The 23029-nt window shown below is 55.6% G+C and overlaps 6 protein-coding genes across 6 annotated transcripts; 2 read left to right on the plus strand and 4 right to left on the minus strand.

Moving 5' to 3' along the window:
- Positions 1 to 2508: 2508 nt before the first annotated feature.
- On the minus strand, positions 2509 to 6441 carry LTHEOB_4943 (Glycosyl hydrolase family 47; the record flags this gene model as incomplete). Its single annotated transcript, XM_035514033.1, has 6 exons — positions 2509 to 3050; positions 3156 to 3254; positions 3324 to 3413; positions 3463 to 4021; positions 4636 to 4695; positions 4765 to 6441. The coding sequence occupies 6 exons, from the start codon at positions 6439 to 6441 to the stop codon at positions 2509 to 2511; spliced, it is 3027 nt and encodes a 1008-aa protein (XP_035374385.1).
- Positions 6442 to 6917: 476 nt separating this feature from the next.
- Positions 6918 to 8501, minus strand: LTHEOB_4944 (Glycosyl hydrolase family 47; the record flags this gene model as incomplete). Its single annotated transcript, XM_035514034.1, has 1 exon — positions 6918 to 8501. One exon carries the CDS (start codon positions 8499 to 8501, stop codon positions 6918 to 6920), a length of 1584 nt encoding a protein of 527 aa, XP_035374386.1.
- A 1986-nt stretch (positions 8502 to 10487) lies between these two features.
- LTHEOB_4945 (Cellular retinaldehyde-binding triple function) lies at positions 10488 to 11686 on the minus strand (the record flags this gene model as incomplete). Its single annotated transcript, XM_035514035.1, has 4 exons — positions 10488 to 11165; positions 11216 to 11345; positions 11401 to 11450; positions 11504 to 11686. 4 exons carry the CDS (start codon positions 11684 to 11686, stop codon positions 10488 to 10490), a joined length of 1041 nt encoding a protein of 346 aa, XP_035374387.1.
- A 1954-nt stretch (positions 11687 to 13640) lies between these two features.
- LTHEOB_4946 (uncharacterized protein) lies at positions 13641 to 14708 on the plus strand (the record flags this gene model as incomplete). The annotated part of the gene is made up of 1 exon (XM_035514036.1): positions 13641 to 14708. One exon carries the CDS (start codon positions 13641 to 13643, stop codon positions 14706 to 14708), a length of 1068 nt encoding a protein of 355 aa, XP_035374388.1.
- A 1739-nt stretch (positions 14709 to 16447) lies between these two features.
- On the minus strand, positions 16448 to 18958 carry LTHEOB_4947 (Mannose-binding lectin; the record flags this gene model as incomplete). Its single annotated transcript, XM_035514037.1, has 4 exons — positions 16448 to 16544; positions 16596 to 18460; positions 18511 to 18600; positions 18662 to 18958. The coding sequence occupies 4 exons, from the start codon at positions 18956 to 18958 to the stop codon at positions 16448 to 16450; spliced, it is 2349 nt and encodes a 782-aa protein (XP_035374389.1).
- Positions 18959 to 20031: 1073 nt separating this feature from the next.
- LTHEOB_4948 (Transcription factor Nrm1/Whi5) lies at positions 20032 to 21278 on the plus strand (the record flags this gene model as incomplete). The annotated part of the gene is made up of 2 exons (XM_035514038.1): positions 20032 to 20115; positions 20172 to 21278. The coding sequence occupies 2 exons, from the start codon at positions 20032 to 20034 to the stop codon at positions 21276 to 21278; spliced, it is 1191 nt and encodes a 396-aa protein (XP_035374390.1).
- Between the last annotated feature and the right edge of the window lie 1751 nt (positions 21279 to 23029).

Genomic DNA, 23029 nt, shown 5'->3' on the forward strand with positions numbered 1-23029 from the left:
AAGCAGCACGGGGCGAACGGGCATAACGGCGGGGCCATATCGTGGAGTGTTTATACACAAGCGCCGTCTCCACACCTGCTCCGCGCCGCACCCCCAACACGAGCCTGGGGGGCGACAAAGCAGCGCGCTTGCCGAGCACCTCGGCGCCGAAGAAAAGGCCAAACGCGGTGAATGCGGCGGTGCCCATCCTCTCTCGGCTCATCACAGCGCAGCTGCCTGCGCGCGAACGGTGACAGCCGCCGCCCCCAACGACGACGCCGCGGCCACCAGCGGCCGTACCTACAGCTGCCACCCGCGCGCGCGCGCGCCGTGCCGCGCCGTGGCGATCCACACACACAGCACGATGGCCGGCCGGCCGTGAGCGCCGGGCGCGTACCAGAAGTTGGCGCTTGGAGGCTGTGTGGGGCGTGGTTGACGTTGTGTCGCTGTGGATCATGGTGCTTGTTGTTGGTGTCGATGTAAGAGATTTCGCTGCTGGTACTATTGATTTTTGCCGCGATCATCACCGCCGCGGCAGCCGCGCCTGCAACTTCGGAACCAGCCAGTATACGGTGAAAAGAGATATAGGTATGCACGTACCAGCAGCGGCAGCCGAGATGAGCAGGCCGTTCTCGTGGGCGACGATCTCGGGTTGCGGGGCGGCGGATGGGTCGCGGTAGTCACCAAGTTGGGGAGCAGGCGCATGGTTTTGGCAAAGCAAAGTACGGCACCAAGCAGTGTAAGCCATGGCCCATATGTTGTACGAAATATCTTGAGACGAGGCGTGAAGTTCGTATGAACTTCTTGAAGTGATGTGTTGTCGACCGGGACGACAAGCGGGAAGGCGCAAGGGCCAGGAACTTCAAGTGAAAGCAATGTTATTCAAGCTATCTATTACAAAAGCAAAGACCAACCGGTCTTTTACCAACCCAGTGCCCTTTTCGCGACTGAGCTCCTCGCAGCGAACCAGGCAATGCCATCGGCTTTGAGGACCACTGACCACGCGTTATTTAACGATGCCGCGTCCGACATCTGTTTATTATGCAAGCTTGTTCTTTCTTTCCTTTTTTTCTCTCTCCTCTTTTGTTTTTCTCTTTTTTTTCTTTTTTTTTTCTTTTTTTTCTTCTTCTTCTTTTTTTTTCTCTATTCACTCGTTACTCTTCTTTTGCCCCCCAGCAAGAAGAGTGGTCCAGAGGGCGCTGCGCTCCCAAAGAACCCTCAACTGCCGAGGCTCCCCAGAGGCCGCTGCGCGAGCTCTTCGAAATGAGCTCGCGCGCCGGGGCGCGGACCAGAGGGGAGTCCCCACCCACCCGGGATTGAGTTGATGAGGCCCGGAAGGCCCCCAAGTGCATCCCTGACACTCGGCAGAAGATCGCCCCATGCTCGTCCGCTGACGAGCATGGGGCGATCGTTCGGGGTTGCTGGCCCCCGGACGGCCGCTAGAGCGGCAGCCCGTTGTCGGCGAAGCTGGGTATGGGTGCGTGTGTGAGGGAGGAAAAGAAGTTTGGGTTCAGCGGAGCTGGCAGGGTTTTTATAGGGACCTTTGGGTTGCTAAGCGAGGTCGGCCTCGTGTGCGTAGGGCGGCGTAAGGCGGCGTGGGTCGCCAGGGTGACGACGTGATGGAAGGTCGCGCGCGGGTGTTAGGGACAAACAGAGGTGGAAAACTGTGAAAGCTTGCGTTAGTGAGCCGCAGGCGCTTGGCGTGGCTGGAAAGTGATATCTCGGTGACGCCAGACTGAACTATGTTTGGGACATGCTCGCTACTGCCAGATCTGGGGCAGTTTTGTCATTTGCTCATGCTACCGGTAGACATTTCTGGAGGCGCAAACTTTGACTGCGGTAATCAAGTCTAACATTACTGTTAGGTACGGCGTACACGGAGGACCCCGATTGGGCCCTTTTGTCACTACTCATTTCACAGCATTCGAAGAATATCTTTAACAAAGCCGTCATTACGATTGTCTTGCCCGAAATCCCCAACCCTCACACACGAAATGATAGAGCTCACAAACCGGCCAAAATAGAAGCGAAGCTAATAAAGCCAAGTGTAGCATGAAAAGGCAAAAAGTCAAGGTCCAGGAGGGCTTTTCGCCCTGCAAGTACCTCTATAAAACCCCTTTTCAGGAATTTTCCCCCTCTACCCCAGCTGGGAAGGTGGTGGAGCAGCGACACGGGTCTAAATGACCCATGCTTATCGCGCATACCGCACCATAGGCCCCGCTTTGCGAAGGCCCTTAGGCGAAAGACTGAGTTTGACGGTGGGGTTTATTAACATCAACCTCCCCGTCTGGATCAGCACCATTGTCGCAAAATTTTGGGAAATTGACGATTCGTAGTTGTTCAAGTCTCGAATAGCAGTGGCCATTATCGTAACAGCGGCGTTTGCTTTACTCTTTCCTCATCATAAAATCCGAGAAATTCAAAAAAACGCAGGGGTATCACCTCCATCCATCTTCCCAACCTCTTCAGGTCTCTCCTCCGACTCATCCTCCCCTCGCCGCATGAACCGCCGCTCAACACCTCCTCCCATCACGCGCCCTTCCCTCCCTCATCCATCTCAAAAAGCTCAGCCCCCACCTTCGCGCCGCCGCCTCCGCCACCGCCACCACCATCACCATCACCACCCCCATCCAACACCTTCTCCACAACCCCCCTCGGCGCCTTGGCCAACTGCGCCGCACTCATCTCCGTCACCTCACACGCCACAGCGGCAACCGTAAACAACGCCCTCAGCTGATCCAATCCTCCTCCACCGCCAACACCACCACCACCTTTCTGCGCATCCATCCACACGGCAAACATGCTTATACACCACAGCGCGTGCACGATCAACACGATGGAGCTGAGCAGCGACGAGAAGCCCCAGCGGTACGTCGACGCGTCGTCGTTGCCGCTGCCGACGTCGGGCAGGCACTTCGTGTTGGCGTCGATCTGCTGTTGCTGGTAGGCGCGGGTGCCGTAGCAGTACGTGCCGGACGTGTAGATCTGGAAGTTCGTCTTGGTCGAGTTGCGGACGGCCGTGAGGTAAGGGAAGGTCTTGCCGGCGACGTCGATGGTAACGGTGTCGTTGCCTGTGTGTTCGGAGAAGAAGGGGAAAGACGAGGTTAGTTGGGGACGTTTCTTTTTTTGGCTCTATATATATGCGCACCTGGAAGAGAGGGATAGAGGAAGCTTACAGTTGTAGGTCTCTGTTTCCGTCGATTTTCTCAGGAGAAAGCCGAAGTCGTCGTACGTCGCCTTGAATACGTCGTACGTCTCGTTGCGGAAGAAGGCGCCTGAAAATATAACTGTTAGGCAAAACGAAAAAGAAGCGGATGCCGGTCTTTTGGGCGGGCAATGCTCACAGCCGTCCATGTTGTGATGCTCTTTAATATAAGCCCAGTAACCCGTGTGATAGCGATCATCCAAATCGACAGTCCAACAAGTCGAGTTACCTTGCACGGTATTAGTACAATCAGATGAACAAGGCGGGGTGATGCTTACATTTTCCCAACTGCGTTGCCGTGCGCGCATCGGCAGGGCCGGCGTCTTTATATGACATACAAGTCCCGTTCGCCACGCCGGAAAGACCTTGGAAGGAGAAACCGGGAACGAAATCGCTATTTGGAACATATTGACTAGTTTCAGGAACCTGGACGTAGGCCGAGGCGGTGCTAATGTAACCAGCCATTGTGGAAAGGAGGGTAGGCATGGCCAGGACGTAGATGATGGCAAGAGCGCTGTAAGTGAAGAGAAACACGGCACGCCGGCGCGAATGACGGCCGAGGTCACGGATCAGGGCGATAACAGTGGTCGCAGAGGCACCATTAATGGAGATGCCGGAGAAAGTGCGGTAGGGCACGGGCGATGACTGAATGGCGCGGAGCAGGGCGTCGGACAGGACGGTGTAGCTGAGAGCGCTTGCGAGGAATTGCATGCCGCGCCCGACGAATAGATCCCAGATGGTGTCGATGAGCTTGGCCTCCCAGAAAGGAAAGGATTGCGACGATACGCGGTCTATGGTGAAGATGCTCTGAGCGCCGCTGCTTTTCGAACCGTAATCCTGGCTTTCACCGATTGTCGTTTTGCGGGATCCGCACACAACGGGCTTCGAGGTAAAAGGATCATGAACGAAGATGAAATACAATATGAGAGGCAGAAATCCAAAAATAAAGAGGGTAGCAACAGCGACGGCACGCCTTCTGTGGTTTTTAAGAACCGAAGAGGTGCCATCTGTCTTTTGCTCAACCCTGCTGTAAATAGCCCCAGCCATGGCGATGGTAGACAACACCAAAGTTACACGGTTCTGGGGAATTCACACAGTAAGTTGTAATCAGGGTGCGGCACAGCAGCGAATGGAGCTTTGAGGTTTATATAAGTAGGCACCAGCGTTTCAGTGGCGCAGCCAGGATTCGCATCCCTGTCAGTTGCGTCTAAAATTGGTCGCACCCACCCATGCACCCGCCGATCAACATGAGTGGGCTTTGCAAATAATCATCCGGACGATAGCTTCAACTACCCACGAGATGAGGGCATTGTCGAGATATAACAAAAGTTCTAATCCAAAATTTTTGGTAATGGCAAATCCATTAATTAGATTCAAGAGATAATAAAAGTCTATTTGGGGATCTTGAAAGGATGCGCCTCCGTGTTGAAGACGTAGTCGTCCAGACTGACATGGTCTGGTTCGGAGAAGACGAGGTAGAAATATTTGAGCGTTTCAGCCGTCCAGAAGCTCTACAATGAGAATTATATTAGTCCATTGACGCTCGTTTTTACTGAGCGAAAAAAAAACAAGGTACTCACCTCCATACTATCCGTCTGAGGCGGGTTGCCATCCGTCACGGTGCAATCTGCCAGCGCCGCGTTCGCTAGATCCGTCTTCGTCGATTGTTGGATCGCCGTAAACATATCCCATGCGGCCGCCTGCAGCGACTGCGCACCTGTGATACGGTACAAGACAAACACGCTTTCAATCGCTTCGGGACGCAAAATGTAGCGCCGGTCGGGGATGGCGGTGAAGCCTGGTAGCAGGCGGTCGAGGGCGATCTGCTGGTCAACGTTGACCGTGCGACCTAGACGGTGTTTGACTTGATCTTTCCAGTAAGTCTCGTTCCAAGGGCAAGATTGGGTGAGGAGGTCGGCTGTGGTGCTTGTCGAGGCAGTGTCCGGGCAGGGGACAAGATTGGAAATCTCAGGCATGATGCCAAGCGGAAACGTCTTATAAGTCCAGACACAGCCATCTGTCAGCCTCTGACCGATGGTGACGTGGTCTGGGATGTCAAACAGCCTGCCGCCCAGCGCGAACATGCCACCTGCGAAGCAAACCAGATGCTGCCATTCTGGCTGCAGCATAGGGAAGCCGCGGCCGTCAGTGCGGACGGAGCCGGCAGCAAGGATGTCGGCACCGTCGGGGACCATTGGCTTGAAGAGCAGATTCTTGACTGCGGTGCTCATTGAACCCTCATACAGGTCGCGGTAGAGAGGGACAAGGCCACCAAGCAGCGCGTACGTCTTGGGAAAGTACTCGTACAGCGAATCGGCCATGCCGCCAAGAGTAAAGGAGCGGTCAGCAGTGAAGTCGGCGTCTTTAGCGTTGACAAAAACGGGCCACATGCCGGGGAGGTCGGTCTTGGATTGCTGATCCTTGAAGAGATGCATAATGCGGTCGACGGCGTCATACCACTTGGAGTCCTTGGTAATCTGGGAAAGACGGGTGAACTCCATGGTGAGGGAGCCAATCTCTGCGACCAGCACGGTTTGGTCGGCCTCTTGAGGAATGTCGTCGAGAGCCTTGATGGGGTTCCAGCGGGTGATGGGAAGGTGGTTGGGGGTGTCGAAGGCGACGTAGAGCATGTCTGCCACCTCGATGGCCTTCTTCAGCAGCCTCTTGTCGCCACTGAGATCGTATGCGCTCAGAAAGCCACCTAGATATCTGATGGTGGTCTCGAAGACGTTGATCTGGTCGACAGTGGTGGCAGAAAAGTCAATGTGGGCGACGGCTCCAACGGCCTCGTTGAACTCCTTTTTCATGCCCATGATCCAGAGCGTGTCCAGAGTGTCAACAAGCGTGGCAGCCCAGCCGCCGAAGGTTGACTTGGAGCCGCCAGTGATGGGAGCGAGTTCATCTTGCAACCAGGCCTTCTCTCGGTACGATTGCCAGGATCGCTCAAAAGCCTTCTTCACCTCGGCACGACGCTTCTCGCGCAGTGAGGCAGCCGTGGCATCTTCTTTGCCAAAGGCGAATTGAACTTGCGGTAGCTTCTTCGGCTTACCATTAGGAAGGCTGCGGAAATTCTTGATGGGGTAATGCGGCTTGCGTTTGCCCCAATTGAATTTCTGGAGAGGCTGGGCGTGGGTGGCGCCGTCCGAGGAAATGGGGATGTCGGGCTGGGTGGGGGCTCTGAGGAAGTAGAAAAAGAGAAGAATGGTGACAGCAATGAAGATGTAGGGGGCCAGACGCTTCTGGTGGATGCGATTCATGATGATTGGCGGCGCTTAGGAGTGCTGACGACGCCACACCAGGGCTGCATGGGTGACACAAGGTTTCCGGCTCGAGAAACACGCCTCTGATGGCTTATGCGCAGCGTATTTGGTGATGATGAGGTTAGAGGATTTAGGAAACCGTGTTGCAAGTCAGAAGGAATCGGAGGACAGGAGATGACGCGCAAGAATGTGCAGACACTTGGCAGGTTCCACGCGGCGCGCCCGAACATCAACAAAGAAGGAAGCTACCCGCACCGCCGCCCCTCCACCGCCCCAGCGCGACTTCCCACGGGGTATAACTCGGATGGAAATTGACAATTGAACGCTCAAGTCCGGACGAGAGCTTCAGCTACCCACATCACACGTCACCAATGCACCGCCTGTTGAGCTCGCGTCTCTGGTCTTCACCGGCAACGACATTCTTCCGCAGCGAGTAGGTACTATTTCACATTAACTACTTGAAAACAACTCATTTACCACCTACCTGTACTACGCTCCCATTGATGGTGCGGAAAAGCTCCACCGACACCTGGGTACTTCTCCTGCAGGAGCTGACTTACTACCTCTTCTGGCAGCCCGTAGTCGCCTGACTTCAGACGCAAAACGATGGCCTGCATCACCTCCTCGGGATTCTTCTGCTGTTCACGACGACCCGCGAAAAAATCCGTCATGTCGTTCAGCCGCGAGCCTAGCATCTCCGTCTTCTCCCACCCCTCAACGCGCCTACTATGAATGCCGCTCTCCTCGCACCCATCGCGGTCAAAGTTGGCGTCGACGTCCAGCCACATGGTGTAGTAGCCGATCGTCTTGTCAGACACGCCAATCAAGTACATGAATGCGTCGAAGCCCATCTTCGGATGTCCCGAGTACTGCTGAACAAGTGACAGCATGTTACCCGTCAAGGCCGTATTGTGCGCGAACCGAATCATGCTTGTCGCCACCTCAACCCACGCTATAGCCTCGTCAGCATCTAGTGTCCCGCGGTGTTGTCTGAACTCGATCGTCCCCTTGCAATTTTCGTCAAGCTTGCCCTCAGAAATCTTGAGTTCTCTGAGGTTGTATGCTTGCCCGCGCCTTGCCTTGAATTTCAGCCGAACAAGGTCCTCCCATTCTTGAACCTCTTGCTCAACATTCTGGCACCAACTCTCCACAGTACCTCTACCTGGAGGACTGTTGGACATCGATACCTCGTCATCCCCGTCGTCGTCGAAATTAAGAAAGCGTTTACTCTTTTCATACCTTTCATATTCAGCGCGCGAGTCGATGACTCTAGACATCGGCCAGCAATACACAGCCCGCGAGTCAAGACGCGGAATCGCATGCAGCTCGTCCGTAAGGCGCTCAAAGCCCGTCACCAGCTGTATGAAGCTCTTGATCGAAGATAGCGGTAGCGTGTACCTTTCTGACTGTGTGCCTACCCCCACGTGTACGTGTAGCGACGTCGATTCGGGAGTGTATAGCCGGTAACGGTCGTTACTACGGTTGTTGAACAGCCTATGCAGCGCATCCAGCGTATGTCGCACATCATCGCGCCAGCAATCTCCGCTACTCCACAAGTACTTCGGGCTTTGCAATTCCAGCCCGACGAACGCGTATTCTCCCTCACGCTTGAGCTGCTTAATGCTCTCCGAGTCCGCCCACGAACTGTCCACTTTCGTCGGCCCCATGCCGCCAAAGTCCTGGTCCTCGGACGGGTCCATGACCAAATCCAGGTGGCAGCCGCCTTCCTCCAGACCCCTCATGTCATCTACCGACCAGTCCCAACTGACTCCCCAGCGCGTGTACTGCGGTGCCTCGTTACCGTCACCAGGAACGTTTACATCCACACCTGCCTCACGCAGCGCATGGGCAACTACGAGTAGCCAGCTTGAGTAAGAAGGAGGCTTTGCCTTTCCGTATCTGGCCTCCATGGCTTCGACATCAGCTTCCATAGCCTTGACGTTGTAGACGAAGAGTGCCTCGATTTCTATACCGATGGTTAGGGGCAGCGGAACTGAGGGGTTAGTGAACGAGGGGTGTTCGCCCTCTGCACACTCATCTTCTCCATCGACTTCCATCTCGCAGGAAGAGCAAGGGATTTGGTGGCCATGGGGCTCACGGGAACGGGGGATGTAGTGGCTATGAAGTAACTGCGGCTCTATACGACGAGGGACGCGGGGTGGGGAGATGGAACCGGAGCTGCTGGCATTGCTGGCCGTAGAGGGGGTGGGAGAGAGGTCACGCCTTGCGATGCTGCTGTTGTAATGCATTTTCTGCTTGTTGCGGTGAGCTTTCGGACGAAGGACTAGCCTATTTTCGAGTAAGTATGTGGTATCGGAGAATCCACTTGTGTAGGGACTGAAGAGAGCTGCTCTCCCTCTTTGTCTTGGAAGCCTGCTTCCAAAAATCGAAAAGTTAAATGGCGAGCGTTTAACCAATCCGACTTGGGGATTCGGGTTTCGAGCACGGTGGTATTCATAGACCCTCTGCTTCGCACGTTTTCTAATATACCAATTCACATCCGCCCATTGTTGCTCAGTTGAACGACACCTTTGTTCAGTGCTTTCTTTATGCTCATGAACGAGTTATTTTAGAATATCTTTGTCTGAACTTTGAACAATGTTCTTGTCGTCTGTCCCTCTACAAAGTCTTTATGCTCTGTCGTCTACATAAGACACCACCTCCCCTGACCTTTGCAAGACGGCACTACTCAACACGGCTCTGGAAGCCTACCACCATCACCAGCAAGGTAAGTCTCCCCATTGCGTCCCACAACTAACAAACATCACACTAGAACATCACCTGCATACTCCAAAACCACTGTACAAGAAACACTATGGTCGGCTGCCTTTCCTTTCTCCGTATGTGCTTCGGCTTTGGCCGTGGCCGCACCTGCACCGCCGTGTACGAGTCTACAGGCTCGGGCGCGGAGGCGGAGGAATCGCTCCGCTGGAAGTGTTGCGGCTGCGGCACGAAGAACGGCTTGGACAATGAGTGGGAGTTGTTGTGCCTTAGTTGCGGCCACAGCTTCGATCTCTGCTTCAGCGCCGAGAGAATGAGGCGGTTGACTTAACTTAGCAGGTGGTAAGTTACAGTGAATCTCCGAGGTAAGAGGAGAGAACGATAGGGGAATGATGGAGGCTCCCTCGCTATAGCTACTTGTCGTGGCGACATGTGTAGACATTGTTGAATGTTTTCCATGTAGCTTTCTTGTTGTCTGACCCAAAAAAAAAAAAAAAGGTAAACAGTTAGTCATCTCGCTCCGAGAAAATAAATACAAGTTTACGCCAAAATTGTTTCCGTCCCATACAGCTTTAAGTGACTTTCATTGTTTGGGTAAACTGATCTGCTTTCATGCTTTGGTTATTTCTTTGTTAAGTGACTCGAACGTCATCAAACGACCTCGAGAAGAGATGTCGTTACGATCGCCGTATCAGTTTTATGCCGTAGTATGCCGAGGCGGTCAGAGATGCGTACCCGGACCATATACGTTGTATCAGCACCTGTTCTGCCCGTATCTCCGTGCAACAGACTCATCGATCTTGATAGATAGGCGAGATGCTAGCTCAGTCTCTTTGATCATCTTAGTCCGTGTCATTCCGACTCTGTTTGACCTCCCTTTACTACTTAGTGGAACATGTGCTGATTATGTGACAAACCATGACCGGCCTTAGGACTTGAAGGACGTCGTCACAATTCGCAAACGTTTCGATTGCAAGTCAACATCACCAATTCGTCAAGGAGAACTTGAACATCTATCTTGATTGGTCGCCTCTGTGCTAGGTCTCTCTGGATGTGAAACACCTGCGCCTGGGGCATCCTCTTCCTCTCTTTCGTTTTACTAATGCATTTTAGAAATCCAAGAATTCCCCCATTCCTTTGTCCACGCTGAAACGTCCCTCAACCCCGGATTCCCTCGCCGTACCACGCACGCCGCAGCCAATTGTATATGTTATCAACAGGGTAAATAAAGGGAAAAACACCCACGCTCCTCTCTTTCTATGAAAGTGCCCAACCGGCGGAAAACGAGAAGTAGAAAAGCTTTAAACGAAGCCTTTTTTTCTTTACTGCGCAGCGGGTGCGGTCTCCTTGGCGGCGTCGGCAGCCGGGGCGTCAGCAGCAGGAGCGGGTGCGGCACCGCCCTCAGGAACGCCGGCGCTGCCCGAGAGAGACTCAGGGTTCTGGATGGCAGCATCGGTCTTCTTGCCCAGCCACTTGGGGGGCTTGGTGAAGGAGGGGTCCTGCCACGGGCCCTGGTCGCTGAGCTCGCAGCCGCCCTCGCACTCGCAGGAGCCACCAAATTGCTTAGGCAGGTTCTCCTTGGGCACCTGGGCGAGCAGCTCCTTCTCGTAGCCGCTGCCGAGGACGTGGATCTTGTTGACGGTGACGGGGTCGAGGAAGCGCTTGATGACGCTGAAGATGCCGGAGAAGCCCCAGGGAGCGTTGATGATGTACAGCTTGCCGAGACGCTCGGGGTAGTAGTTCTGCGAAACGTTGGAGGCAGCCTGGACGTAGCCGTAGACGGAGCTAGCCTTGGAGATGCCAACGCCCTTCAGGTCCATGATGGTGCAGCACGTCTCGAGCAGGTGGCCGGCCTTGCGCGAGCAGGCGGGCAGGCGGGGGTCGGCGACCTTCTCGTACTCGACGACGAGGTTCTGGAGCATGCGGTCCTGGCTGGTGATCTTGTACAGGGCGTTCAGGTCGACCTTGCCGAGCTGCTCGATGTACACGGGACGGCCATCCTAGAGGCGGGGTCAGCGCTTTGTTCCTCGGGCTGGGCAGACGGGCGTACCTTGTCGGTCTTGTGGTAGTATTGCGGGTAGTACTCGAAGACCTTGGCGCGCTCGGTGTACTCGAAGGTGTTGACGAGGTTGTCAACGCCGCCGCCGAACTCTTTCCTCCACTTCTCGCAGTCAAGGAACCTTGGAACGGGCGTTAGGGCGCTCGGCGTTGGATGACGGGTGGAGTAGTGCTTACATCTGCTTGGAGAGGTCGACGTTGAACTTGCGGGCGCGCAAAAAGCGCAGCTAGGCGGCCGTCAGCGGCTGTCACCGTCTGTAAGGGTGCGGGGGGCGCAAACCATGGTCAACGTGTCCAGGCGCTCGGTGCAACCCTCCTTCTCCAGAGCAGCGCGCAGGTCGTCGATGGCCTTCTCCTGCTCGGGAGTCAGGTTGCCGGGGTGGCCGGACAGCGGGTCCGGAGGGATGGTGGGAAAGTCATAGTCGTCGTACTTGGGGTTGAGCTTGAGCGTCTTCTCGGCCATGGTGACGGTTGCGGGCGGGGACTGTGGACGGAGGGGAGAGAACGGGCGGCGGGAGAATTATATAGAGGCGAGCGTGGGGCGGGCTCGAGGCGAAGAGAATGCGAGTGGGAGTGGAAGGAGAGGCGGTCGGGGATTGGAGGGGAAGAAATGGTGTTGCAAAATAGGGAGGAGAGGGACAGACTAGCTATGGCGGGGACTTGTCGGCCTCAGACCAAGGGGCCCGCCGCCCGCTGGCACCGCACGTGCGCCCGCTGCACCCTCCTGCCCGTCTCTCCGCCTTCGCCCTGCCGTCACCGCCAATGTCTTGCCGCTGCGCTTGATGCGCTCTTCGCGCCGACTGCACCTGCAAGGCCACCGCTCTCTCCTTTCTGCGCCTGGCCAGGCCCGCGTCCAGCTCAGCGACCGCCTCTCCTATCCGCCCTTCGCTCGCCCACCACGCCGTCTCTCACTTCCTCATCCATCGCACGTCATCAGCCGTCCCAGAGGATCTTCGTGTTGATGGAAATTTATTAGCCGCCCCTGCTGCGGGCCTGTGCTTACAGGCCACCGTGTCCCCGAGATGAACCTCCCCCAAGATAAAGTGCTGGACGCGTGGCGTAGCTTCACGAACAGGTCCGCGTGGCTTAACGACGCCACAGGGGACGATCTATTTCGCTGATCTGTCTGCGGAGATGGCCCGACGCTTGCGTTGGCGCCCTACCAGGCCAAGCCAGATTCTGGAAAAATCTCATTGCGATTGCTGAGATGAAGAGCGGAACTACCCGTCGGATGAACATCCCCATACTTCTTCTCCGCAACCACCGCATATCATTGTTCATCTCTCTTGCGTTTTCACTTCCTCCCCACTACGCGGACCCTGCTGAAACACCACTACCTCCAATCGAAATTTGCAAGACGCAGCCGTCGAACCAAAGCGGAGGGGGTTCAGGAGAACCCTGTTGAAAGCGGCATAAAAAGTGAGACCGCTTGCATAGAAGGATGCTCAAGAACTTGTCCCTTCTCAGATCTGAACTATGAGCACACTGTAGGCTGCTAATTGAGGGCTGCGTCTGGATGCCTTTGTTCAACTTCAAAACTTGACCCTGCATCCAGACGTTTGCTCTAACCAGGAAAGGTAGCGTCTTACCCATCCAATGGGTTACCATACAATGGGTTACGGAAGACTTCACCCGTCCATGCCCCGTAACATCACATTTCCTTGACCACGAGTTCCAAGGCTCCCCAGGGTTTTCTCAGAAAAAGTGGTTCCTAGAGTGACACATTTCGCCCATCTTTCGACATATCATTCTCGTCATCGTAGATATACACCGTTAAACCTTGACGAGTCCATCAAGCCTTTATCTCTTCAAACCACACTATCAGCTGGGCCCAATTCGGTGCATCAAATTTGCATCTCCTGCCGTTTTTCAAACACCGCTCAAGCATGTGACAAGAACCTCATCCTTCCTGTTGTGGTTCGTGTCAGGGTCTTTGGACCCTGCGAGGCATGCGCTATTGAAATTCACCGCGTGGTCCGCTCGCAAACATGTGATGCACCCTAATTAAATACTTCACCATCTATCCTCTGTCTTCAACACCAAACACTTCCGCAGTACGACACCAACACGCCTACAGTCGAGTAACCAGACCTTAGCAATGACAGCAGAAGCCGGCCCTCGTGGGACGAAGAGATCTCTGGATGTGGCAAACGCAAGCAGTAACAAGAAGCCTGGAGAGCCGACCTTCGAGTGCGTATTCCTAGCCCTGCTCACTTCCATCTGTCCATACATCTCACAACTAAACTCCCAGCGCTCTACGCAAGAACCCGATCGACGTGTTCGTTGGCACCGGTTCCGATGTCCAACGCTTCCATTGCTTCAGACCACTCTTAATAAGTTCAGGTTCAACGTATTTCAGGCGCGAGCTTGCTAAAGACGCGTATCGTCCACGCGACCCGCCGCACGACATCCCGACCATGCAGCTGCCTGACGAAAAGCCGGGCGACTTTTCGCTTTTCAGACAGTGGATGGAGAATGAGCTCTTTTTCAGCCACATTGACGAAGTGAGGAAGAGGAAGCCCTTTGAGCTGGCGCGCCTGTTCTGCTTTGCCGGTCGCATGGGCGCCCTAAGGCTGAGAAACACTTGCATCGACTATCTACACATGAAGGCCGTCGACTTGATCTCGCAACCGACTGGCGAGGACGAAGACGAAGAAGACAGCAAGGAATTATTGGAGGAATGCATCAACTCATGGAAGCGAGCTATTCGCTGGGTGTTGAGCAATCCTGGTATCTGCCCGGACAGCTCACGTCTCTTGGAATTCTTCACGGACTTTTTTGCCTTTTCCGTTCTACAACACGTACGCCTGCTCGAACAAAACCTTCTATCCGACCTCCCTGCCGTCTTTCTTGAACACGTCCTCGACGCCGTCAGCGCCGCGCTGGCGCGACACGTGCCTGGAGTCCCCGCCCTCTCTCTACATCCCGCTATCACGATAGATGTTCCAACGACTACCACGACGACCACTACCATGACGGAACAGATTGACGGCAAGACCATCACGGTCGTCAAGATCGACGATGATGGCGATGACAACAACACAGCGGGTGAAGCCGCATCAGCTCAGTTGGACACCGTTGTGAAGACGGAGAGTGGCCACGAGATCGTTACCGTAGTCAAACCGCGCCCCAAAGACAAGCTATTTCTTCCCATCCTCACTCAGTCCGCCGTCCTGCGCGCGTTGACCGATGGAACTTGGCAGCGGAAAGAACCTCGAAAGAAGCGAGGCAAGAAGTCAAAAAAGAAGGATAATGACGAAGTGAATGAGGGAGACAGCCCAGAAGGCAGCCAAGGGGGCAACGATGACGCGGACCATGATGATGAGCATAACCTGCAGACTTCGACAAAGTCGTTCTTTGGAATTACTAGCTTATGCAAGTATCACTACCACAGCTCCCGCAAAACCAGGAATGACTGCACGCAGAAATTCAGGGCGCGTGGCGCACAGGAGGTTTGGTGCGTGGTGCCGTCTCTGCGGACTTGAGAAGAGGAAGAGAGGAAAAGCCTGGGATGGTGATGAAAATTTACGAGTACAAAGCCTTGATCCTGCCTATCTCCCTCAATCTTTCCAATTTTCTTCTCACGGGCCGAGAGGGCTTAGATAAAATAACTATTCCCGGACATTCTTGCCCTTCGGCGTTGGTTCCATCTAGATAGATATCACTTCAAGATAATTCATGATCACGAGGAAAAAAAATGGTCTTCCTCCCTTCTCGCCTTGTCTCTGCACATTCGCCTTGGTTTTCCTTCACGGTATCCGGTTTGAGCTGCAGCTGCAGCAGGAGTTGATGCATCCGTAAGCACAGCATTCATCAGCGTCAGCCGCAAAGATAAGAGAGGCTCACTGTCCCAATAATTCCCTCCACTCGCCCACCTCTCTGAAGCACCCCGCTCTAGGCAACTACGCGGCTTCAAACGCAAGCTGGCCGCGCGGCATCTACAGTAAGTCTTGCAGCCTACCCTTCCGGCCAATGGCATGCGTGCGTTCAACAATAATGAAAGAAAGCACTTGGCTGACCAAGACGTGCCACATTCTCCCACAACAAAAAAAAACGTGTCTCATATCAGAGCTAGTAAGCCTGCCGAAAGCAAGGCTAATGTCTCCACGACGTCAGAAGTACAGGCCCCTCTCGCAGCCGATGGCGTGGATTTGTTTGTTGCTCATGTCATGGGTAGCTGAAGCTATCGTCCGGACGTGTATGTAGAAATTTTGAATCCACATTCTCGTCCGGACGATAGCTTCAGCTACCCATGACATGAACGAATATAGTTAACGCTGGCTTTCATCTGTAATTTCGAGACAAGTCTTTGTGAATACGATGACACTTTGACAATTCCCAATTTCATTTCCCGCATTATCCACTTTCTATCCACTTATGCTTCCCTGCCCATGCCGATACTCCTCATTAAATCCCCCCACCCAACCAGAGCGGCAGAAAACAAAGGTTGCAGACCAAGAAAGAGAACTCTCCGTGACCGTTCCGAGTGAAAGCCTCCAGTAGCCGTTTCTCCTCCTTGCTGCCGAGGATAATATAGACACATGAAGTTGGGCGATGATTGAGGAAAAGAAAAAAGGAAATTTATGGGAAGGAACGGAGAGGCGAAAGTCCTAAAAACTCCGCCATCCATTAGCTCTCGGGCTTGGGTCACTCTAAACCAATGTGAAGCCAAGAGTGACCTTTCAGCCGTAGAGGGAAATGCAGAGCAATCGACCGTAATTACTGCCTGGCGAACCAAGCATCGGTCAATTCCCGCAAAAAGGAAAGAAAAACATGCCGAGGTCGCCATAAGCACACCGGTTCACACACCAGAGGCCCCAGAAAACAGAAAGAAAAAACAAATATCCGAGGATTTGCTGCCGTTGTAGCAAAAGGGGTATTGACGGACTTTGATGCTCGGCCCTATGCTTTTTCCGCTATGCAATTGTTTCTTGTCAAAAGGAGAAAAGGAAAAGGAAAAGTGGTCTTTGAAAGAAAGGCTGTGGGTCAGAACAGTACCGATCCAAACGCTTCGCCGGCGACTGCGCATGTGTACTGCGGTGGCCTCTCTATTTCGGATTATTACAGCAGGATGGCGCCAAGTGGTGGGGTTGTCCCGCGTTGATTACGACGCTTGATGCATGCTGACGTGCAATATGAGAGAATGCCTCCAATGAGAGTGTGTGATCTTTGGCCGGGAGGTTTCCGGAATCCCAAAGATGGAGAGCCCAACGGGTGGGGCTGTTCAGCGTGTGATGATCAAAGAGAAGCCATCCAGCCACTGTCCACAGGAGCCGGAGATACCAGCAATGCCGTAGCCGCGCGGAGGAATTAGGGTATGACTGAGAGTCCGTTAGTATCGGGACAGAGCAATGAGAGGAACCAAGACTTACCCGCTGCCACCCGTTGCATTGCCGTAGATCTCGCTCTTCCTGTTTCTGTTGGTCAAGATCTGGATTCCATCGATCCACAACCCAGCCCGAAGATAGAAGCCCATCAAGATCTCTCCCTTCACTGTATCGAGCTTGAATTCGGAGCCACCAGGCTTGCCACCTCGTTTTCCGAACAGCTGGCTGGTGTCATCGTCGTAGAAAAACTCAATACCATCCACGGCAAAGCCGTGGTAGACTTTGATCGACATCAACACAATCCGCTTCTTCGTGATGTAGGAGCTTGATAGAAGCACCTCTTGCGGCTGAGAGCCCTCGAGCTGCGAGAAGCCAAGCTTAGAGCCAATGAAACCCTTCCGGCCGTCAGGGAGCTTGGTCTTGTTGGACTTCGCACTGAGCTTGCTAACATCGTCCACCACATGCTTCGAACCACCGTAAGAGAATACCTCAATCTTAAGAGGCTTCTTACGCTTATTCGAGGGGAGCTTGGCGCGAAGGTCGGCCTCTGTCACGGTGAGCAAGCGCGGACCACTTGTGTTGCCATCGTTCTGCAGGTACTCGATCCAAGTGTGGCAGACGTCGTCACCTTCAGGGTAGAGCTCGATCCAGGCTATTCCACTCTCGGCAGTAATGAGGATGTTAGCGTTATCAACCGTCCACACCTGGACGCTATCGTCAGGGGGTAGTGGGGCATCCTGAGGAAGGCGGAAGCACGGATGGAAGCGGAACCGCAGACAATCAAGTCGGTGCCACCCGCACTCGTCATCGCGAGTACAGAGACGTTGGCCAGGGGATTGGGTCCGCGTGGAAAATGGCTCACGGGTGGTGAAACTCCGGTTCAGGCGAACATAGTCCCTCAGCATAACGCCAGACTCCTGATGGGGGCAGCCAAACAAGTGGCCAGTCTCATGGAGGTGGGCGCCAATTCCGATGTTCGCAGCCTCCCAAACACTGCCAGACTCATTGCAATCGTTTGCAACAAAGTTGGTATCCGTCTTGGTGATGTCAGTGAAGGCGGGGACGACTTCCTCAATACTTGCAGGGTAGCTCTGCAGGGCATGGGAGCCAAAGATGGCCAAGCCCACCTCACCATCACCACCACCAAGCGCCGCGTGGCCGCGAACAACCTTTTCTTGAGGGTCCCAGTGCGTGTCCAGGAACATGCAAGAAACGTACTGCTTTTGGCCCGCCTTCGGCCTGAAGTAGTCCTTGACAGCATCCATGGCGATGCCAAACAGTTTCCCCTTGTCGGTAGCCTTGTCATATTGCTGGGCAATGTTTAGATCACGGAGCTCCTCCACAGTCTTGTCGCACCTGATAATGTGGATCTTCGCCTCGTTGCGGTATTGGCCGGTGACTTGGTCGTTGTACGTGAGGGTACCAGGCTGCCATTCCTCTTCATATCTCCAGCAGCGGCGGCCAAAGCTGTTGCGGAACATCTGCTCGCCGGTGAAGGCCTGCCACAGATAGGCAGCCATGCGGAACTTGCGAATTGCAGTCTCCATTCCATTGCCCTCATTCTGCACACGGTCGGGCACCGCGTCAAATGTACCGGGAGAATCCTTGCCAAGAATTATAGCCAAGTGGAGGGGCGGGGAGGAGTTTAGGGGGAGGTAGGTGATGTCGATCCACGAGGAGTGGGCAGGGATGGAGGTGCCACTGCTGGACAGCTTGGGCGAGCTAAAGTCAAGGCGAAGGGTGTTGGCGCCGGGCTGCAAGACTACCAGAGCCTTGAAGTGCGAGTCCGACACGGGCCAGCTAGTGGCTGGGAAAGTATCCTTGTCGTGATTCACGGTGATCGAACCGTCCATTACCTTCGAGTCGGATTCTCCAATGACACCCGATATCAGCAAGACCTTTTGATAGACCTGCACAGCAGTTAGCGTCTGACATTGTGTGTGATTGGCGGGGTCCATACCATTGCCCGGTTGTCGATGGAGAGGACGCGCGGCGCATAAGGCGACGTGGGCGGGTTCTTCGGCGGCGGGGTCGCGAACCCATTGAGACCCTATGCGTGCGCTGATTTAGAAAAATAATCGGTTCGGAGAGAGACGGTATGGAGGACTCACGACTGAGCTCATACGCTTTGTGGCAGTTGTTGCGGGCCTGGAAGGCAGTTGGGGAACGGGAGGGACTGGAGTAGGGCCACCGTTCACTGCTTTAGAGTTGGAGAAGGAGCTCTCGCCGGGGAGCGACGGAGGAGGAGTCGTTTGCTGGTAGACGGAACTAAGGGTAGAAGAGCTCTTGCTCGTAGGAATGGACGTGCCTGAACCGTTGGAACCGTTGTTCGCCGGGTCCGAGGACGAAGTATCGGTGCGGAAGCTTCTAACGGAGCGCCGGCGGAAGTCCTTGAGGAAAGACGGCATAGCGGCACGTTGGAGGCCGAGCCTGGAATGCGGACAGAAGCTAGAGGGGAGGGAACGGCGGTAGGTTGTATGCGAGCGGAGCCGCTATCTAAGAGCGGAGGGCGCAGGAAATCTGGAGAGGTGTGAGGATGACGCGGATGCGTTGCGGTGGTCTGCGCCCGCAGGAGTGCCGCACTCAGCGAACGACAATGACTGGCATGTAAGCGGGCGGACGCGCAATTGCTGAGTGAGTGATGGCGAGGGCAGAACGGGAGCAAAGGGAGCGAAGGTGACGGTGTGCAGTGCAAGAGGGCTGGCCACTAAGGGGATTACGAGCTCAGTCTCTCTATCAAGCAAGCAAGCTATCAACTGCAACCTGCACGCCGCGCCGATCTGCGCCGGCGCAATAATCGCCAGGCGGGGACCTTGCACCGCGGGCGGGCCGCACACGCAGCACTCAGCAGCAGCGTCCGCGCGCAGCCGACCAGCGCGGACGCCGATTTTTCATCGCACCAGCACAGGCGAGCGCTGCGCAGCGCCGTGCTATCGCGGCGCGCCGCTGAGGCCGCGGGTAGGCGTGTTTCATGCGCTTCAAACGCTGCCCGTTTCAAGCCAATGACGCTGGCGGCTGCTCCGAGCTGCGATCGCCTGAATCGTGCGTGGTGCCAAGCCCGCAGCCACAGGAATAGCAGCGCCGGCCCGCGCGTTGCCTGCTAGCGCCGCCTGCCGCCCCGCCGTTGGTAACAGCGGCCCTGCCGCGTTTCGGTAACGCTGCTGACATAACGCTCCCGCCGCGTATCCGTTACCGCCCCTGGTGCACGCGCGACCGTTCATTAATGCGCACCAGGCTCGCCTGCTCTCGTGTGTCGACGGAGCCTGTGCCTCCTTCTGCCCCATCCACTACCCGGCGATCTTCACGATTGCTCCGTAAGGCTTCCGGAATTCAGCCAGCTTCCCGGCCTCTTCTTGCACAAAATCTGAACTCTGCAACCAGCCTGCCTCCCGACAGTGTCTTCTCTCAACGACTGCAACCCGCCCGAAGCACCCGCACACAGTCGTCGACAGCTCCCGGGCTTTGTTCTCCCTCCGCAGCAATGGCGTCGGCAGTGTCGTCCGAGCGGCTCGACCAGCCAGCTGAGGTTGCGAGCAAGGTCCTGAGGAGAGCTCAGGTGTCGAAGGTACCCTCGACACCACGGATCACTTTTCCCCGCTCAACTAACCGCCGCCTCTTTAGATGACTCGGGCACTGCAGAACCGCCTGGCGCTTGCCAACGTCAAGGTCAAGCACGGCTGGGAGAACCTCAACATTGACGCCATTGAGCCTCGGATTGACGTGGAGCTGAAGCGTAAGCGCCCGTCATCGAGCAACACGACTCTTTCCGATACCTCGTCCAGCACCTCGGACCGTTTCCACCATCTCGCTGCCTTCGACTCGTCGCCGCTCGCGGCCCCCATATTCTCCGACGATGTCGGGAGGTCCGGAGGTGGATACGGGTCAGCAAAGAGAATGAGGTACCAGCCCGACTTTTACAGGCGGCCCGTCTCCAGCAACCATTCTCGCACAAGGGTCAGGCCTTCGAGTGCTAGGACTTGGAAGAGCTCGTACCGGCTGCCGGAGTCGTCCCCTGCCTATCGCAAGAGTAGGAACTTCTCGCTTCCCCAGGTGCCAAGCCTCTCGTTCGTCTCGGAGGGTTCCACCGTGGCCGACGAGCCTCTCTCGCCATTGCTGTCCGAAGACGACGATGCAGACCTTCCTGTGTCTTCCTTTCAGGTCAATGCCTCCCACATGCGTTCCTCGCCTCCGCCTCTGCAAAGTCCAAGCACGCCCCCTCCTGGCATGTCCCGCTCAGGCCGCCTACGCAACGATACCTTCACGGCTACACCTCGGAACAACCACAATGGGGAGGAAGATGCGAACTTGCTCATGTACCTGGCAACGTCCCCGTCTCCGGCCAACCCTGCTACCAACAAGACTCGCATCATGGCTCCTTCGACGCCGCCGCAGAGGACCACACCCCTCCCGTCCTCCATGATGTCGACGCCCGGCGGCGGTGCTCCCTTCTCCGGCTTCGGCTTGCACACCCCCGGCAACAACCTGAACTTTGCCGACTTCCTCAACATGACGCCAAGTCCTGCCCAGATCTCGAGTAGCTGGAACCGTACACCTGTGGCTGCTGGGAAGACGCCTCTGACGGCCCGCGATGCGCGCAGGCGTCTGAACTTTGACACTCTTCTCCCCCCGACGAGCCACAGCCCCACGGTCGGCTCTCTTGAGCGCTCGAGGATCAGCAAGATGGAGACGGGCCTTGGCATGGATCTCGGCGGGGAGCTGGTCTCCTAGAGTGACGAACACCTCACGAATGATGAGCTGATACGTCGAGCGGCGTGCGCTGTGCTGCACATTCGCACCGTCGCTCTCTGTCATATGCACTTCTGTCCACGGCCTGATTTGCTTGTTCGATAATGCCTTCATCAAGTTGGTTACTTGCTGGCGGCGCTTTTTTCTATTCTTCTGCGGCAGCGGTCCAGGCACCGCCATGCTCCCTTTTTTTCAAGCATCTTTTTTGCTCTTTTTTTAGGATACCACGCACAGCGAGCGACAGTTAGCATTGATTTTATGGAACAAAAGAACAAGGCGGCATGCCATTTTACCGAGAGAGGCATGGGCCGCAGGGGGTCCAGAAAAGGAACAGCGTGGCTGATTCCGCCACTAATCTCGGGATTTATGTAGCAGTAGATAGCGATCAGGAACAATGCCAATGGATCGAGGTTCAGGAGAGTCAGTTATCCATAGGTAGCCCGTGCTTTCAGCCAGGACTCGGAAGCAAGCGACAGGCCGAGGATGAACGGAAAACGAATCTCATGGGTTGAGCCTCAGGCCACCATGCACATCTCCCTGATCGCCCGTAGGCAGCACAGCTGAAAGGGAAAACGCACGGAGCGTGGCCGGGCAACCAGTCGGTAGGCGCATTTGCCGGATTGGTGAGGCTGGGCTTGTCACGCTGGGCGAACAAGCAGCAATTCGTGGGATCGGTCGCAAGCGGGCTGGATCGAAGGTAGCTGACACGCGGACAAGGTGATGCATGCAGATAGTAAGCGACAGCCCTCGGAGCATGCTAGCTACTCGCGCGCTGGCACTCTGTTCCTTCTTCCTCACACGCTGGTTGTTCTTGCCCCTGCGCCGCGGCGTTCGTTTTGCTGACAGGCTATTTGCTTTTGACCGGGCGGAGCTGTCGTGCAACCTGAGCCGCGCTCTCTTTCATTCCAGCAATCGCAGAATTAACCTTAACAAACGGGAAGGGAAATTAGAGCCCATGCAAAGGAACGTGTCGAAACACCAAAAGAACGTCCAGGAAGAAGTAAAATGATGGTGCCCCGTCACGCAAGCCGCGCGACAGTCACGCCTCTCAGGCGAGCCATGTGGGGGAGGAGACGTCATACGGGCGACCGGTCGGAAAGGGCAAAGAACGAGGGAGGGGTTCGCCATCATTGGCGCAGCAGGAGTCAACTCCATGGCGAAACGTGAATCGTGGACGAACAAAAGCGCGGCCCTAACCCCGCAAAGCTGGGCAGGTCTCTCGACATTTTGGCAAAAAAATAAAGATAGGGCCCCGGGACCGCGGGCTGGCTGACGCGCGCGCCTTTCTGGGTTTCTGGACTGGGCGAGCTGCAAGAGTGACAGAGTGCAGTGCAGCAGTCGCAGGCAGAGGCGCGCGCGCGGGCGCGTTGCCGGCCCCAGCTCTGGCTGCTCTCGACGCGTCGACCACCAGCCTGGCGCTGAGTTTATGCAAGGTTGTCGCGCGTCACCCAGCCAATGGTGGGGCACGCCTTCGTACCTGCCCAGGAGGGGAGCCGACCGGGGGGGAGGGGTGGCTGCCGCGTTTTAACGGTCTCCTGGCGTACGATACGGCTTGGCGGCGTATCTGTCAGCGCTGACACAGAAGACTCGAACCGGGTTTTGTTCCTTCCCGCCAGACGCTCGGATTGCCGACTTCCTTGGCAGCAAATCGCGGACGAGCCCACAAGGAGAGTTAAGGTGGGTTGGCAATGATGAAAACGGGGGGCTGTCTCCGTCGGCGGATGACGATCCCA

Source organism: Lasiodiplodia theobromae (assembly GCF_012971845.1).
Source record: "Lasiodiplodia theobromae strain AM2As chromosome Unknown scaffold_13, whole genome shotgun sequence".
Classification (NCBI taxonomy): domain Eukaryota; kingdom Fungi; phylum Ascomycota; class Dothideomycetes; order Botryosphaeriales; family Botryosphaeriaceae; genus Lasiodiplodia; species Lasiodiplodia theobromae.